This window comes from Varanus komodoensis, unplaced genomic scaffold (assembly GCF_004798865.1).
Source record: "Varanus komodoensis strain SLA01 unplaced genomic scaffold, ASM479886v1 scaffold25, whole genome shotgun sequence".
Classification (NCBI taxonomy): Eukaryota; Metazoa; Chordata; class Lepidosauria; order Squamata; family Varanidae; genus Varanus; species Varanus komodoensis.
Window position 1 is genome coordinate 2225430 of NW_025335661.1, and position 16406 is coordinate 2241835.

Genomic DNA, 16406 nt, shown 5'->3' on the forward strand with positions numbered 1-16406 from the left:
GCACAAGCAGTGCAAAATGCAATACATAATATCAATATCATGGAGGACATCTTTAAGAGGACATTTTAGGAAGAATTCCTAAAGAAGAACATCTTTGATTAGAATTATTCAGCTAAGAAAAACTTCTTTGTTCTCCGGAGTACTCAACCGAGCATGCTTTGAAACTTTATCTCTCGTCTGCAGTGTTTTATTTCTCTCTCTAAACTTTCTCGCGCCGATTGTCGGAGCAGGCACTCCGACACTCAGCACTCTAATCAATACGCAGGCTCAAAAGTCTTGGCTTAGTTATCTGCTTAACCTGCACTGAAGAAACAGAGAAGAGGTGGGGCTGCCTGAGCAGTGGCTCTTCTCTTCCTGTTCACCAGTACCTGTGAGAAAGTTTGCCTGCACCACATGATGTGGTACCAGTGTTGCAGGATGGCTGTCCAGGCTCTGTAACTACTAGTATTGTTAACAACTTGAACATTTTCCTCTTTTAAAGAAAGGCCCTTTGATATTATATTAGGAAGATAATCCAGCTTGAGGGATTGTCTGATATTATCTTTGAAGGACAGACATAGACTGAAGATAAAACACCTTTTTGAGTGCCACATAACTTTCCTAACTACTTCTCCTCTGAGATGGATAAGTCAAGTGGTGTTCATCCCTAAGTCAAAGAGAATTAGGTTCTCTCAGCTCCAATGATTCTCTCCCAATTCTACCTGCTCATCAGCTAGGAAGAGCAAAGAATTTGTATTTACTTAAGCACTGTAATGAGCTACAAGCAACATGGTTTGTTTTGATTTGGCTGTGATTGGTTCTGGACACTGGAGGCTAACGATTGCTTCTGGATGCTCTGAAGATAGTTGTTCTGCTGAAGCAGCAACAAATGTGAAGTTGTTGTCTTGCCTCTGGATAGAGCGACACACTCGAGTTGACCTTGAAGAACATTTGTTGCTGGAAGCATTTGACTTCTTGCCACACTGAAGAAGAGCACAAAAGCACCTGTGAAACTAACACATAAATATAGATATTAATTATCAATCTGTAATGTGGCTGTTTTATTACCCGTTGCATTGAGTAATGTTGCTCTTTTGTGGCATTCAGATAGAGCCAAATCACAGTATTCAGAACAGCACATTTTGAAGTTTAGGTGCTCATCATGGAAGTCCCATGATAGTGCCTGCAAAGAAAGTCCAAACATTCAGGAGATCAAACCAGTTCCAGAGGTTTTCTTCTCTGGAAGGAGCAGATCTTTTGTAAAGTTGCTAGAGCTTAACTGTCCAGCCAAAATGAAACTTCTCCAAATAGGAAGCAATATATTATTGCTAGGAAAATTCATTTCCTTCCAGCTATGGTGACAATTGCAGCTCTGAGGATTCCTGCTCAGAGGGGAAAGGACTTCCAAGGGAAGAGTCAGATTACATCAATGGGCCTGTTATTAAAAATGAGTGCCAGCATTTTTCACCTTGGGCCCCAGGCTCTGCTAGAATTGCAGCGGGGCTTTGACTGATGCAGCCAACAGAAATTATGAACTGAAATAAATTATTGGCAGTGTTCTAGAGCAAGATACTTATTTTGTCCTAAACAAATGCTATTTAGATGAAACCTCCTTCCCTCACTTGATGAGTCTTGATGAGTGTTGAAAAGGCATTTAATTGACTGTACAGGTATCTAGGTGATAAGTGAGTGTGTTAAACCATTTCATATTAAGAACTTTCTGCTTTGAGGAAACCACCACAAGGAGTAACTTAAAGGGCAGAAACATCAAGTTTTTACAGGAGGGAGGCTGCCCTCAAGTGGTCGTGGAGGGCAGCATTTGGCTGTAGGCTGCACACCCCATGGGTACTGAAAACAGAAGTTTAAAATAAGAAATGCCATCCGTAGCTGGCCCAAAGTGTCAAAAGGGGAGTGTACACAAAAGGGGAGATAAAATGTGGTGGTGCTTTTGCATAGCAACATGATATTCTTATTTGACAAAGTAATACACTTGAGCAAAGTTGGTACACTTGGAAAGACAAGATTTCTCACTTTCCAAAAAGGGCTGAGCATAATTCTCTACCAAAGAAAAAGAACTAAATCACATATGAAATGCATACAAAACATGGAGTCGTTCAGCATAACAATTATTTATTTGTTTGCTTTATTTACAGGTGAGTTTTTTAAGGAAAGCAGAACAACATCCTGGGATTAACACATAGTGTTTTGATCTTAGCAAAAGTAACTAGAACTTCATGAGGGTTATGGAGACTGTGATGAAACCACATGAAGAGTGGAAGTGACTGGAAAAAAAACAGTAATAACCTCATCATTCTTATCCTTGCTAGATAATTTTCTGCATATTCTCTCTTGATTTGCATTGCAACTCCTTTAAGCATCTTATTGCCTGAGAGTCAATTACATCTGAAACAGACTAATTGACTGAGGCCACGCATTATATGTAAGCCTGAGAATGTCTCTCCTTAACTCGGGTGGGCTCTATACATGTTGAGGGAAATGTAATCAAATTCAGCTATAGATAAATGGGTTTATATATGAGGACACTTATACACAGTTCCCTATTTGGCTACCTAACAACGATTTATCAAGATAGATTTAGTTATCCATGCTGAAACAATTCCCAAAATGCACCAACTGCTTATACTTAGAAGGCTACATGCAGCAGTGAGCATAACAGTAGCTGAATTCTCACACTCATTCAGACACATACACACAAACATTCATCCATTCATTCTCAAACTCACACGCACACACAATCACCCAACATTCTTTCTTTCAGTCTCCTGCACACACAGGGAGAAGGCCCCCCTGCCCCCCCCACCCCCAATAAAAAGGCTTCTACCAGCCTATCAAACACCTGCCAGTGAGCTGGCAGGCAATTTACATTCTTTTACATGCACTCTTAGGAGCATGCAGGTCTCCTGGCATAGGAGGACTGCTGCAAGAAAAAGCAATGGCAGCAGGTCCTCTGGGAAGGAGTGGAGCTCAACTGAATTACACTCTGAAAATATGTATTTATACATTTGTGTATTTGTGTCTTTCCCATCTTTCCCCGCAAAATTCAGTTCAAGGCAGCTAACCATGATAAAATAAAAACTTAATTAAAACAGAACATTAAAAGGGTACATATGCAACTTCTGGGATTTCATTGGCAGATCATGATTCTTCAGCTAACATAAATTTGATTTGAAGATCTTTTTAGTTTTTGCCTTCAGCAGTCATGTTCTTTCGTCAGTGTGGGCTAATGTCCATCGATACGAGTGAGCGCTACTTCTTCTAGTTTTGTGGGTTCTTTCTGTTGTATTGATACCTTCTGTAGCTCGATTTGGAGACTTGATGACAAAGTTGTCCAGAGCCACAGTAATTAAGCAGAGGAGTGGCTAGAATCCATGTCCAGGGATAACCCTGCTGGTGCTATTCACAAATACTCACCATTCTGAACTTGAGTTAAACAATGGTATGAAAAGGAATAAGAATATTCCACTTCCGGGCATTAAGACAATCTGGGACTGGCCCCAAATTCCACTCGTGAATTGGCTCAGCTGGTGCATTGTGGCCCCTTGAGTGATGAGCTGCCATCCATTTTCCAGTGTTTTCACTACTTGCACTGGAAATGTAATGTTGGGACAGGACCTGATCAGAATACCACTGCTATTCTAGGCCTTTGCTGTCTGTGCATTTCCTGACAACTGGTCAGAAATCTAGCCCAGTCTCATGATCAAATGGCAGGTGCCCTATTCAGTATTGTGGAGTGATTAAGTAAAAACAAACAAGCAAAACATTTTCTGAACAAATGCAAATTCAGGTCAGTAGCTCTCCTCGCAAAGTTATAAGTTTCCCTATGGAGTATAGATCTTTGCAGCATCTTTGCAGCATTGGACTTTCCTTTCACCACCAGATACATCTGCAACTGAGTGGCCTTTCGGCTTTGACCCAGTGGCTTCATTCTTTCTGGAGCTACTAGTACTAGTCCTCGGCTCTTTCCCAGTAGCATATTGGACACGTTCCAACCTGAGGGGCTCATGTTCTGGCGTCATATCTTTTTGCCTTTTGGTGCTGTCCATGGGGTTTTCAGTGCAAAGATACTGGAGTGGGTTGCCATTTCTTTCTCCAGTGGATCACGTTTTGTCAGAGCTCTCTGCTATGACCTGTCCATCTTGGGTGGCCCTGCATGGCATAGCTCAAAGCTTCATTGAGCTACACAAGCCTCTTCGCCACAACAAGGCAGTGTTCCATGAAGGAGGGGGTGGAGATATTGTATCATATAGTGGAAATGACATTTTGTAACCTCAATGTTGAAAAGCAATTTTCTGCTTCCTCTCTATATACTAGGATGAGCTGCAATGGCATGTTTTGGGGTCATCATTCATCACTGGGGTCATTGTAACTTCTGGGATTTCATTGGTAGATCATGATTCTAGAGCTAACACAAACATCCAAAGTGGGAATGTAATTTTCAAAATTACAGTCCTTCCCCCTGACCACATTCAGTAACTCAAAAAACTGGAAGGAAAATCACTGCATTTTAACATGATATATTATAGTAGGGGACCCCAGACTTTCTAGATCTGTGGGTACATTTGGGAATTTGAGAAACTGCTGTAACTTCTTCCACAAAATGCCTGATCAGTGGTCACTGTTTTAGCATCTATCTGTCACATCTATGAATCATAAGCTGTGCCTTTTCAGCTAAAATGTTTGTTCTGCTTTCATTGGAATTGCAACATCTCTTTAAGAAGGAATTTTCCACCTTAGCTTATTGCTGGCAGTGGAACACTGCTAATGTTAATTTTAGCATGTGTTAAATATATAAACATATATTTTGGCAATGTCCACTAGTTGCTTATTACAAATTTTGTCCTTGAACAGTCTTTAATAGTCAGTCATTATTAATTTAATACTCTTTTAAATTATTTACCTGCTTTATGGAAATTAACAAATATTCATTATTACTGATTGAGCTCAGTGGCTTGTGCTAGGCACTGGAACCAAAGCTGTGACTCCACAGCCTAGGGGGCTTCCAAATTATGATTTGTAGAATAACTAGTAAGAGCAAATGATGCAAACAGCATTTTCTTCCTGTACTCACACCATTGCTGTAATTTGCATTTCAAATGCGAAAGAGCACATGCTCAGAGTGTTTCTTTTAACCAGAGTTGACAAACAGCTTTGTGGTTGTTGAAGCATACCAGGAATGTAGAAACATCTCTAAGGCATGGAACAGTGTTTGGGGGATAGTGTGACAAAGATAAATTTAAGATGTGTAATATTCGTGGCTCTCTGTTGGTGGCAGGGCTCTAAAATTAGTTAGCTGCACCACATATTGTGCCACTGATGTCACTCTACCCTTGCTATCAATTTCTCAATTCCTGTGCAAAAGGTTAGCCACCCCTTTAGTCTAGAAGATATAGCAACACAGGAAACTGTCACATTGACTAGCCTATATTGTTGACGCTGTTGACTATGTCCAAGAGTCCAAAAGGTCTCTGAAGTTTCAGGCAAGACTTTTTCCACCCTATCTGGAGATGTCAGATATTGAATTTGCACCTTTTACATGCAAAGCAAAGTAATCCTTCATTGAGCCAGAGCCCCTCCCCATGTCTACCTTCTAGTAGCTACCTGTTCTCACCTTTAAAGAAAAGAAATAACTTATGAACCTAGGAAAAGAAAGATATAACATAAGAACAGAGACCAGTGACCTATCCAGTCCAGCACTCTGCTTCCATAGAAGCAACCCAGCTGCCCACAGGCTGTCAAGCAGGATGGGTACAAGAGTTCTGCCTGCCCAAGATCCTTAGCAACTGGAGTACACAGGCAATCCACCTCTGATAACAGAGGCAGAACATAGCCAGCAACCAATGGTAATTTTCTCCTGCATCAATTTGTCCATTCTCCCTTTAAAGCCACCCAAACTGGAGTCTGTCACTACTTCCAGGGGCAGTGAATTCCATGATTTAATTATGTGCTATGTGATGAAGTACTTCCTTTTATCTGTCCTTAAGCTCCCACCAATCAGCTCCATGGGATGACCGTAGATTCTAGTAAAAATCAATAATATGACTTTTTGTTTCATCCACACCCACCACAGTTTATATGGCTGCATTTGTTTACCAAATCATTTTTCTATAGGTAATAGGTCCAGCCAGTTGGGAATTTATCAAGCCATGGGCTGCTTTTTCCAGGTTATGCCATGTAGTGAACCAGTTCTAGTAGGCCATAAGCACTCCTTCCCAGTGAGGCAAATTGGCCCTCCAGTAACATAGAAACATAGAAACAGAGCGAGTCAGAAGGGGCCTCCCATGCCATCTAGTCTGACCTCCAGCACCAGCCAGCTCCGCTCACGACATGCCCACCATGTGCATGTAACAGTCCTAAATTAATGAGTATTCCAAAACTGAGCTGGGACAGCTTTGCTTGGCATCAAAATTATGGAATTTATATTCTGATTTTCTTTTACTACTCTTAAGGCAGCAAATAGAGGGTTCACAAGAGTCCTTTGTCTATGTACTGATCAGATCCAATTCAGCTTCAGTTTTTCTTCTGGATAGGACATCGCATCCACATCTGCGTCATCACATTTATTCTTCCCTTTTCTTCTTGCAAGCGATTCCAGGTTTCTTACATGATCCTTCTTGTCTTCATTTTATGCTTGCAACAACCCTGCGAGTTGTTTGAGCAAGAGAGTGACTAGGCATAGCGACTGGGGATTTGAACCTGCATCTTCTGAGTTCCAGTCCAACGACCTAACCACTATAGCACATCGTCTCTTTATGTGTGCCTGCGTCGACGGGACAGACTTGGCCTTCCACAGCCGTCTCTCACAATGTTCTACCCCCTCGATAAATTAATCGCCAGGAAAACGTTTCTTCTCTACTTGTGCCCAAGAAGCATTGGCTGTGCAGATGCTGTTGTATATATTTTCATTTCAGTGGCATAATTGTGTTTGCCCTCTTTTTGACTGTGGATATAAGAAGTAGGTGGCTATAAAAGAGTGACAACTTCATTCATCACCACAGTGTGACAGAAGATGGAATGTGAAAGAAATTTCAGGCATATTTTAAAGAGATGGCTATAAATAAAAAGAAACACATTGTTGAATGTCAACCTTTCCAATATTAATATTAATAATAATAATACCCACCTCTAACTCCTTGAACAATTGTGCTGCCTTCAAATCACAGGGTAGCTCTTTTTCCAAACTAGTCTCAATGCAATATTTACAAGAAAGCAACTACAAGCAATAAAATGCACTGAGAAACAAAGCAAAGTACCAAAATTCTTCTAAAGATCAGTTAGCACACACAAACCCTCTGTGGGGAGCTGTTTTCCATCCATAGAGATTTTTTGTAAGTCTGTCTGTGCTAAATGTGGAAGGAGCAGAGCTAACTGCTGAGTGCCCACCACTGAGCTGTCAAATGGAAAGTTACAGTGGATATAAGCAGGTTCCAAAACTGCTTGGCCATAAGCTAGAAATTCTATAACACAGTTTCCTTACTCCATAATAGTGATTGCTACAGAATTTCACCACATCCATTAATTTTTCCATATATCCTGAAGTGACTTTTATTCACCAGTATTGGATCTGACCTTGCATCATTCTGAGGCATAATGAGCTAATGACCCGATGCTCATAGTATGATATCATCTATTAGCAGCATGCTTGTGTACTCCCACTGTGAGAGATATTCAAATCCAGACCTCTGGCTTCTTTCTCCTTCTGTCCAGGATCCCAGGCAATATGCCTCTGGATGCAGGCTGCCTGGGAACAACAGTAGGGGAGCGTGCTTTGGGTCTGTTCTAGTCCTGGGGAAAATAACCATTGGATTCACAATGTAATTGACAAACAAGCAAAAAAACCTCACCATGAAAAATAATGTGAAAACTTTTAAGGACCCTGTCATTTTAATGAGTAAGCATCTTTGATTTTTTTTTAAAGTCCCACTTGACATTTCTGCATCCATTTCTGCATCTTACAATAACATGAGTCAAATATACCTATGTGAGGAAACACATCCAGTCTACATTTTCTGTGAATCAAGTTTCTACATACTGTATCTACTCATCCCAATTGTGCCCAACTCCTGAAGAACAACCTGAAGTCCAAAGAATGCTGTTTATCTAAATGAAACTTTTGAGCAAATTTGAAAGATGCAAGCCAAGGAACTGAAGTTACATTCATGGGAAGGGATGTTTTGGGGGTGGGGGTGACATTTAGCCTTTTCAGTGAGTACCAACAAGTTATTATACAAATAGTTTTCTGATCCACAGGCTTCTTGTGTATTCCAGGCAGAATAAATACTAAATAGCTGGAGTGAGCACTCATGTCTCCTTTTTTTCTTTAATAAGTAAACCTTATTACATGTGGACTTTCAGTTTCACTCAAAGTATTTCTGCTTTACAGACCAGCTGCTTTACAGCTGAAATAGGACTGCATCTATTGTGAGATGCAACGGATATTTTTGGTCTGGGGAGACATTTATGGCTTTTTGGATATAGCTTTAAGTACTTGAAGATTGTCCCTAGCAAAGGGCATTCTAGTAGGCTACTGGCAAAGGATTTAGCAAGGAACATTGGAATGTAGTGTGTCAGAAATGTTGCTTATCATGATCTGGAGAGAGGATGCTAAATAAACTATTTCCTGTGAAGAAATTAATGCACAGAAGATAAAACCACAGAAAGAAAGATTCAAAGAACTGGAAAGAAGATATGTGACTTCTTCGCATTGCTTTGTACTGGGTGCTAATACTTCAATATTTACAGACAGTTAGTTGAAACAACTGTTTAATCACAAGCTATTGCTATGCCTGAAATAAATGATTGAAAAATGTGAATTAAATGTAATTGGAATAATTTGGAATGCTCTTGCTGACGAAAAACACAACACAACACAACACAGAGGTAGTTCATTTTCTGATCTCCCATTTGTTCAATTACTAGAAGAATGTCTAGACTGATCTGTTACATCAATAACTGCCAAGCATAGTAGCACCTTGAAAACACAGAAATATATTTTGCCATAAACTTGTTTCTGATGAACTGGACACTAGCCCATGAAATATTATGTTACAATGATGTGCCAGAAGACTCTTAGCTGTATACAATTGTTTACTTGGTTGATCAATGATCATTGATTCTCCTAAGCAATTCAAGTCATGTAAACATCAATCTCACAAACAAAATAAAGGAAACACTGAATTTCATATGAGTGGAAACTGAGACAACAGGTTTCTTGTCATTATTATTATTATTATTATTATTATTATAATATACACCTGGCAGGAGACCGCGCCCGCGCCCGAGAACCGCACCGCGCCCAAAGACCGCGCCGCGCACGCGCCCGAAGACCGCGCGAAGAGGCTAGTTTGACCGGGGCGGCTCAGGACTTCATGGCTTCCATGACGGCCATGGGGCTGTCTCAACATGTCACCGGCCCGACCCATGAACGTGGACACACTCTGGACCTGGTTTTCTCGACGGGGCAGGAAGAGGGTGGTCTGAGGGTGAGGAATTTATGCTTGACTCCCCTGTCATGGTCAGATCACTTCCTAGTGAGGTTTGTGCTCGAGAGCGACATCTCCCTCTGTAAGGGTGCAGACCCGATTGTGTGGGTCCGCCCCCGGAGCCGGATGGATCCGGAAGGATTCCTGAAGGCTCTGGGGGAGTTTCCGGCTGACAAGACGGGTGCTCCTGTCGAGGCTCTGGTTGAACTGTGGAATGGGGAGATGACCAGGGCTGTAGACACGATCGCTCCTAAGCGTCCTCTCCCACCGGGCAGAGCCCGCTCTTCCCCTTGGTACACTCCAGAATTGAGGGCAATGAAGCAGGTTGGGAGACGACTAGAGAGTAGGTGGAGGAAATCACGTGATGAATCTGACCGAACACACTTAAGAGCCCACTATCGGGCCTATGCTGTGGCGGTGAGGGCGGCGAAAAAGAGACACTTCTCCGCTTCCATTGCCTCCTCACAATGCCGTCCGGCGGAGCTCTTTCGAGTGGTGCAAGGCCTGGTTCACCCAGGGCCAAAGGAAGAGCTGACTCCACCCTCAAAGGCCCGCTGTGACGACTTTGCCGAGCATTTTAGGGAGAAAATCGCTCAGATTCGTCACGAGCTGGATTCCACTATTGATTCAGAGGTTTTAAGGGAGACACCAACGCTGCCGTCTGGTCCAGAATTATTGGATGAATTTCAGTTATTGCGGCCCGATGATGTGGACAAGGTGCTTGGACGAGTACGTCCTACCACTTGCCTTCTGGACCCTTGCCCGTCTTGGTTAATAAAGGATTCCAAGCACGGGATTGGAACCTGGATCTTGGAAGTGGTTAACGCTTCTCTGAGGGAGGGTCGGGTGCCTGCCCCTTTAAAGGAGGCGGTAGTCCGACCGGTCCTGAAGAAGGCGTCACTGGATCCAGGGATGGCCGCTAACTATAGACCAGTGGCCAACATCCCGTTTCTGGGCAAGGTGTTAGAGCGAGTGGTGGCGGGACAACTCCAAGCACTCTTGGATGAAACTGATTATCTGGACCCATTTCAGTCCGGCTTCAGACCCGGGTACGGTACTGAATCTGCCTTGGTCACCCTGTACGATGACCTGTGCAGGGAGAAGGACAGGGGGAGTGCGTCCCTGTTGGTTCTCCTGGACCTCTCAGCGGCTTTCGATACCATCGACCATGGTATCCTTCTGGATAGGCTGGCGGGATTGGGGGTCGGAGGCACCGCTTTGCGGTGGTTCCGCTCCTATCTCAACGACCGATTCCAGAAGGTGGTGTTGGGGGACTATGGCTCTGCGCCATGGCAGCTTTGCCATGGGGTACCGCAGGGTTCCATTTTGTCCCCTTTACTGTTCAATATCTACATGAAACCGCTGGGAGAGGTCATCAGGAGGTGTGGGCTGCGGACCCATCAGTATGCTGATGATACCCAGCTCTACCTCTCGTTTTCCACCAATCCAGGTGAGGCAGTGGCTGTACTGAACCGGTGCCTGGCCGAGGTAATGGGCTGGATGAGGGCCAATAAACTGAAGCTCAATCCAGACAAGACGGAGGTCCTGTTGGTTGGCGGTTCGGGCTTCAGAGAAGGTGACCTGAACCTTGTCCTGAATGGGGTTGCACTCCCTCCTAGGGACAAGGTCCGCAGCTTGGGAGTGCTCCTCGACCCGGAGCTTTCACTTGAAGCTCAGGTGACAACAGCGGCGAGGAGCGCTTTCCTCCAGCTTCGGCTGATTCATCAGCTGCGCCCCTACCTGGAGTACGACTGCCTTGCAACAGTGACTCATGCGCTGGTGACTTCCCGTCTTGACTTCTGTAACGCGCTCTACGTGGGGCTTCCCTTGAAGACGGTCCGGATACTTCAATTGGTTCAGAATAGAGCTGCCAGGCTGCTGACGGGGACTGGACGTTATGTTCACATGACGCCAGTTCTCCGTCAGCTTCACTGGCTCCCCATTGAAGTCCGGGCCCAATTCAAGGTGTTGGTAATGACCTATAAAGCCCTAAACGGCTTGGGTCCTGGTTACCTGAAGGAGCGCTTACATCCATATTTGCCCAGTCGCCCCCTGAGATCGGCGGGAGAGGCCCTTCTCCGGGAGCCCTCCGTGAGAGAAATTAGGAGGGTGGTTACTCGGAGAAGGGCTTTCTCAGCGGTGGCGCCTAAGTTATGGAATGCGCTCCCCAGAGAGGTCCGCCTGGCGCCGTCGTTATTTGTTTTTCGGCGCCAGGCTAAGACCTTTTTATTTAAGCAACATTTTAAATGCTAAATACAATTGAATTTTATCTGGCCAGGGCGGCTTATTTTATAATGTGAGTTTTAATTAAGATTATTTTATATGGATTTTAACTTGTTTTATCTATGTTGTAAGCCGCCCCGAGGCTTCGGCGAATGGGGCGGCATAAAAATGTTTTAATAAATAAATAAATAAATAAATTATTATTATTATTATTTCTACTACTACTATTGAAGACATTGCATGTTTCGTATTGCAAACAGAAGTACATTCTGAAGAAATCCATTGTTTTGGCAGACTTTTACTTACCCTTATTTCCTCCTTGAGCTCGCTATTGGCTTCTCCCAAAGCTGGCAGTCTTCAGCAGTGGGAATGTTACCTTGAATCTGCACAGCATTTTTAGTCTTCAACTCGCCTCAACTCACAGTTTCCATTAATGGGCTGGGAGGAATTGAAGACTGAAAATGACATACAGGGCAATCAAATTCCACTTTTCCGGAGACAAAATAGTCCTGAGATTGGTGTCTGCTGTATATGCTTATCTGAAATTTTGATGGGAAGAAAATTGTGACACAGACCATAAGGGAAGATTTGCTTATATGGACAGAACATTTTACAATGTTCAATGGGAAGCTCCTTCATGACTCTGTGGTAATAACTAGATTCCCCCTTCAACAAAATGTAAACACAATCACATTGTGATAGATCCTTAAAATTTCATCTAAAAAGAATCAGTTATCAGCTCCACCCCACAGACACAAAGGATGACCACTAATTCTTTCCAGATTTGGGCGTATGGACCATATTTGTAATGCATTAGATAGCCCAATGACTGACTAACATACCAAAAATTTCCTCAGTCACAGATGCTCTTTCTGTGTTCAAGAAGGAAGACAAGACACACATTTTAACCTAGTTTTTTAAACTGTTGGAGTTTTTAGCTTGCTTTTAGAGTTTTACTATTTTTTATTCTTTACTTTTTTTTGGTAAACTGCCTTGGGTAGCTTCCAATAGCAGAAACAGAAACACTATAAAAGAAATGAAATGGCCAACAGAAATATGTTACAGTTTTCAAGAAACCTTGTTGCTCTGCTTTTATTCTCTCTCTCTCTGTCTGCACTTCCCAGAACTGCAAACCATCTAGAATGATGTTATGCAGTGATGTTCACACTTTTGTAACGGAGTTTTTAAATTAAGAGACTTGCACAATATAATAGGAAAAAACATTCACAAAATATGATTATTAGGAAATGAATAAACAAAATGCAATATATTAAGGAAAACCACAGCAGAATCAGACCTGACAAATTTTTTAATTCCTATCCTCTTGGAAAGAGAGAAGTCAGGTAATAAGTTAAATGCTTCTTAAGGAACAATCCTGTGGCCTCCCAACATTGTCTGGGAGCCCCTCAGATCGGTCAGAGTCCCAGCTGAAACCTTGGAAAGCGAGGGGCCCACTTGCACTCACAGCTGGCACAGTTCCTCCCATGCTGGCTGTGCTCCAAAGATGGAAGTCTCCCTTCAGAGATGGCAAGACGGGGAGGAACCATCCTCTGAACAATCCTGGTGCATCTCTGCCACTCCCTCTTGGGAGGAGGGGAAAGCATTGGCTGAAATAAGCAGTTTAATTATTTTGGAGGAAGAAGGGAGTGCAGAGGTGATCCTTGCCTCTGTGCTGCCCCTGCCTTCCATTGGATGACCATGACCTTCTAAGTTTGGAACCACACTGAGTGGTGCGTTTAGAGAAAGAAATTAGGTAGCCTGGTAGGAATCAGCTTAAATCCTCAGCCATGGTTTCCTCCTTTCCACCCACTGGAAAACCCATTTTTCTCCCCCCCAAGATGCATTTGTGACCATGGGGGAAGCAGCAGGTACAAGTCTTTCTGTGCCATCTGTGAGGGGATAGAGCAGGGGCTCAGCCTTCAGAATCCCAGCTCCACCGTAGCCAGAACTCGAAAAATCCCATGTCCTCCCAGACAACACTGGGAAACCACAGGATTGTGCCATTAAAAGTTAAACATAGACTTTGATAATATATTAGTGGATCACTGCTATAACAAATATTATTTAATATTTATTTATTTAAAACATTTCTATGCTGCCCCATCACAATAAAGCCTCGGGGCGGCTCACAAAACATCAATAAATAACCATACAATAAAACCCCAATACAATAAAAATGCCAGTGCAATAAAACCTCAATAAAACCTCAGTGCATTCTCGGCTAAAAATTAAAAAAAACTAGTTAAATAAATAAACAATTAAAATAAGTTTTAAATAATTTATTTTTTAAATTAAAATAAATGTATTACATCTCTAAAGCACATGTCTTACTTTGCAAAAATGTTCTATCCCAAGCTGCTTATGTTGGTCTGACTTAAGTTCCATTACCTTTATGAATCTACTCTAAATAGGAGCAACACTGGATATCATCTGGAGGATGGGGAGGTAGAACAACTCTAGAAAACAAGGAAACTTACTACAAAATCCTGTCTATATCATATACTGTAAGTCCTATGGAATTCAGTAGAACTTGCTCGCAGGCAATGCTTAACCTTTGCTGGATCATGTGCAATTCACAAGTGATAATTAGTCTAAATGACATGCTAGATCTAATAGCTAACAATTTTGCAAACCGTTTAAGGGGTTCTTTTAGCTCCCATGAAACTGTCAGCTTGCCAGTCAGTCCCTTTATTTGAAAAAAAATGAAACAAACTTGTTCTCACTGAAAAATCTCATCAGATGCTAGTTAACATGAAGATGTTGTTTTCCAGTGTTTCATCTGACAACTGGAATGCAAATTCTGGGGAAGAGAAAATCCCCCTTTTCAAATTCTCCCAGTAAATAAATGCAACTAATTCTGTAATTAAGTGATTACTGCAATCTAAGGACTGTTTAAAAAAACTCATACTACAAATTACAAAATGTCCTAGAGGTTAAAGAGTCATCATTTACATAATTATCTTTATAAAGTGATTACTTAGAAATATTGGCATCATGTACCATTTAATTACAGGGTTTTGGATAATGCTGATTGATCTAGTATAACAGTAAAGAGTCATAATCTTACACAAGATTGAAAGTCTGGGCTCAATGGATATATTTAGCATAGTTAATTTATCATTTTGTGAATTGGACAATTCACAGACATGCCGCACTCATTGTGTGACATGTTTGCTTAAACCCAAGTTACCATTGCTATTTCATGAGGGTTTGAAAGGTACTGCTGCATTTCTCAACATGAAAAAGAAGTCTGTGAAGGTTTTGCTGGTCACATTTCAAACCTTGCTGGTCAAAATAAAACCAGTTGTCTTGTGTTATCTCATGTGATTCAGCTGAGTCACATTCAGCAACAGAGGAGGGAGATTCAGCTGAGTCCAGGGCTAAGACTCAGTTTTGTACTCAGTTGTGAGTATAACATTTGAAATAAATGCTCATGAGCCTTAGACCATGAGCCAGCAACCCATCTAACAGGAATCATAAGGTTGTTGTTCTTCCTATCTTCCATTGATAGGATGACCAAGAGAACAGTAGCTTAAAGGCACCAGATAGTTCAAGGCCAAGATTTATTCTGAACTAGAAATTTCCTGGTTCATGTTTCAAACTCTTAGCCAATGTGCTACACTGATTTACATGCCCATGACACCACATTTGTTTTGTCCTGTATGTTCTCCACATTGCATTAGACAAATTATATCTGGAGGCCCAGAGAATGAATTAGGAGTGCCTGATGTTGTAGATTTGCTAAAGCTTAAAGGTTATGAGTCTGTTAAATCAATCATTTGGGGGACCACTGTACAGAGCAAGATGTAAGTGTAATAAACAACTATATATTGAAAATACTGGTCTTATTTGCAAGCATTTTTGATAAAACCACTCAAGGCGATGGACTCTATAGCATTTTAAGAACATAAGAAAAGCCATGCCAGATCAGACTAAAGATCCATCTTGCCCAGTGCTCCATATGCATGGTAGCAACCAAGACCTCCTCTTCTCCAAGCTCCTCAGCATCTGGTCCATGCAGGCATGCCGCCTCTGGGAAAGGAGGAAGCACATAGCCAGCAAGGCTAGTAGAAAGCCTCCTTCCTCAGGAATCCAATCCCTTTCTGAAGCCATCCAGTTTGGTTACCATCCCCACTTCCTGGGGCAGTGAATTCCATAGTGTAAATATATGCTGTGTGAAGAAGTACTTTCTTCCTATCATCTTATCCAGGATATGAACTTTGTTCTCCCATTCCCATTTTAATAATGGTGATGCTAACTCAACTTTATTTTTCTCTCAAACTCTTTTGAGTTTCTTTTCTCTTTTTCTATGCTGCTAAGCAGCTAACAGCATTAACAGCCAAGGAGATTTCTTGAAAACTCTGCAGATTGTGTTGAAATTTAAGCCCAGAGTTACAGAGAGAACTGACAGCATTAAAATATATTACTTCTGCTATATTAGACTTTAACCATATTACTGTATATACAGCTTCTGAATGAGAGTGTATTCAGTCATACAAGAAGAAAACATGACTTTTCTATCTTATCTTTGTTCCCAAAACTTTCCATAAGGTTGAATTTGAATAGGGTCTACTCCCTGAACTGGTACAACACAAACTTACAAAAGCAATTACCAAGATTCCTATAACTTTCCATTGCTGTGGCAAAAAAGCACTTGGTTCAAAGTAGGCACCTGGGAGAAAATATGGGCATCTGTGTGCAAGG

At 42.0% G+C, this 16406-nt stretch overlaps 1 protein-coding gene across 1 annotated transcript in view; it reads right to left on the reverse strand.

The window, feature by feature from the left end:
* Positions 1 to 740: 740 nt before the first annotated feature.
* The window catches only part of LOC123024788 (parapinopsin-like), a 54178-nt gene continuing 38512 nt past the window's right edge, over positions 741 to 16406 (reverse strand). The window contains exon 4 of the mRNA XM_044432944.1: positions 741 to 992. Within this exon, the coding sequence (XP_044288879.1) occupies positions 741 to 992 (252 nt within the window). The remainder of the gene's footprint in view (positions 993 to 16406) is intronic.